At 54.3% G+C, this 2,066-nt stretch overlaps 1 protein-coding gene across 1 annotated transcript in view; it reads right to left on the bottom strand.

Annotated features, from left to right (window-relative positions):
* Positions 1 to 2,066, bottom strand: part of AUP1 (ancient ubiquitous protein 1) — a gene marked incomplete at both ends in the record, with an annotated part of 5,072 nt that overhangs the window by 1,852 nt on the left and 1,154 nt on the right. Inside the window, one exon of the mRNA XM_009865596.1 lies at positions 1,970 to 2,042. Within this exon, the coding sequence (XP_009863898.1) occupies positions 1,970 to 2,042 (73 nt within the window). The remainder of the gene's footprint in view (positions 1 to 1,969; positions 2,043 to 2,066) is intronic.

Below are 2,066 nucleotides of genomic sequence, written 5' to 3'. Positions count from 1 at the left end.
TCACCCCTGACTTCGTCCTCCGCCACAAGACGGGCCTGGTTTACTCCAGGGCCCGGGAAGAGGTGGTGTGAACGAGAGAAGCCCAGAAACCAGGGCCACCAAGGGTAACATAGGGAAGCCTCATCCCCTGGATAAACAGGTCCAAGAAGCCTAAATTGAAACGCCTTACAATTATGCCAAGAGCCAGACTTCAGCTACGGCACCTCGTGCCACAGAACAACACCCTCCTGCACGGTCCCAGCCAACTGGAGGTGAAGAAAGGTCACTCTTAAACCCAGACTTGGTGGTTTGCTCTGCCCAAGCTCTGACACAGGAGTGTCTAAGAAAGCTTTCTGTAAAGCACGGATCCAACCACGCACAGTAATGCATCTCCGGTGCTCAGAAGTTTCTGATGGTTTAAAATTACCCAAGAGTCCACCAGGATTTATCCTGCCAACGTGCATTAAGGGCAAAAAGTCCTGCTCAACCCCTGAAGGTAAAAATCCGAGCCAAGAAGTGACCTTAACCAGAGCCTTCAGACAGATCTGCGGTCACGTGCAGGTGTCCCCGCTAACGCTCATGAAGGAAGGGATGCGCAGGCAAATATACGGCTTGTCACGTCTTGGGGGAGTCCAAACCACGAGAAGGTAAAATATTCACCACAAATGGTCTAGAATGGGACGGCTCTCCCAGTTCCCTGGAGCACTCCTGCAAAAAACTGAAGTATCCTCACTGTTAGAAAACTATGTCTTACTCCAAACCGGAACTGGTGCAGTACCAACACTCTGTCTCGGCACCTGCAGAGACCACGGCTGCGTGCTCTGTCAGAAAAATGTGACAGTTCTCCACCCTCAAGCCTCTTCTCCAGTGTGCAAGCAGCTACCCACAGCAATCCCTCTGCCTGCTCTCTGATAAGCTGATTAAGTGCCTTTAAGTGTTGCTCTCTGGATCCTGCATCACGCTTACGGCCTCCTCACCCTCTCTCTGCTACTGCCCCACTCCCCTGGCAGCGGGGGGACCGACGCTTTGTGTAACATTTTAGCATTTTCACCACCGCACACACCCAGCCTACACCGCGTTCCTTACCCTGACAGACACTCCTCTGGTCACCCCACAGAGCGACACGGCAGCCGGTCCCCGGCAGCTCTCGGTCCTTCCCGGATCACAACCAGTAATCGGCTTCTGCGTCACTCCCCGACCCCAAACTCACCAGCAGGGATCTCAACGTTGCCATCTGCAGCGCCCGTAAAAGCGCTGAACAGCTTTGGTCACAAGACTAATCGCCAGCAGAACCTCACTTTAAAAAATACCTGCGTGCTCGTGTTTTAGCACAAGCAGCGATGTTTCGTGGCCTTTAAATCCACCCCCTGCACCCGACTACCTTAACAACAGAGAATCAGCTGTCAGACAAATACAAAATAAAGAGTCTTTTATCGAGATCCACAAATCGCATCAAGGAGGAACAAATTCAGCAAAACCTCACTCTGTCAACGAGCTGAGAACAGTGTTGCCACAATCCGTTCAGCAGTGCCGGTGTTATCACCACGAACTTTGCCACTTTTCTGAAGCTGATGTTGCAGCACGTCACACATCTGCCTCGGGGAGTCCAAGAGCCTCCTCCAGGGAGCCTTGCCCAACCCTGGGCACGCCGGCCAACCTCCGAGCGCCCTTCGGAGCTCTTCAAGAGAAGGGAGCTCACCCAGGGGAGACACGACGCAGCGATGCCACGGAAGCCAGGTGCACAGTCAGACAGGTGAGCTGCTGAAACATTTACCAGAGCTGCCCGCGTAACGAAGGGAGCACCAACTCGGCGCAGCTCCCTGGGAAAGGCGCTTGGAAAAGAGCGTGAGCACCAAGAAGCTTGTCCCTAAGGCGACAGGACACGAGGCCAGGCTGCGCCACCCGCAGGCTTCAGAGCGGAAGCAGAGGCCAAGACCCTCACACAGCGCACGGCTCCACAAGTGCTCCTCGCCCTACGACCCTGACTCACCACAGTGATCAAAGGCCTCTGAACTTGTAGGGCAACTGGCTGAACCACGTCCAAGATTGAGAACGGCCAAGAGCTGAAAAGGAAGAATTCGGCAGTG

Source organism: Apaloderma vittatum, unplaced genomic scaffold (genome assembly GCF_000703405.1).
Source record: "Apaloderma vittatum isolate BGI_N311 unplaced genomic scaffold, ASM70340v1 scaffold37162, whole genome shotgun sequence".
Lineage (NCBI taxonomy): Eukaryota > Metazoa > Chordata > Aves > Trogoniformes > Trogonidae > Apaloderma > Apaloderma vittatum.
This window is presented reverse-complemented; position numbering and strand designations above follow the sequence as displayed.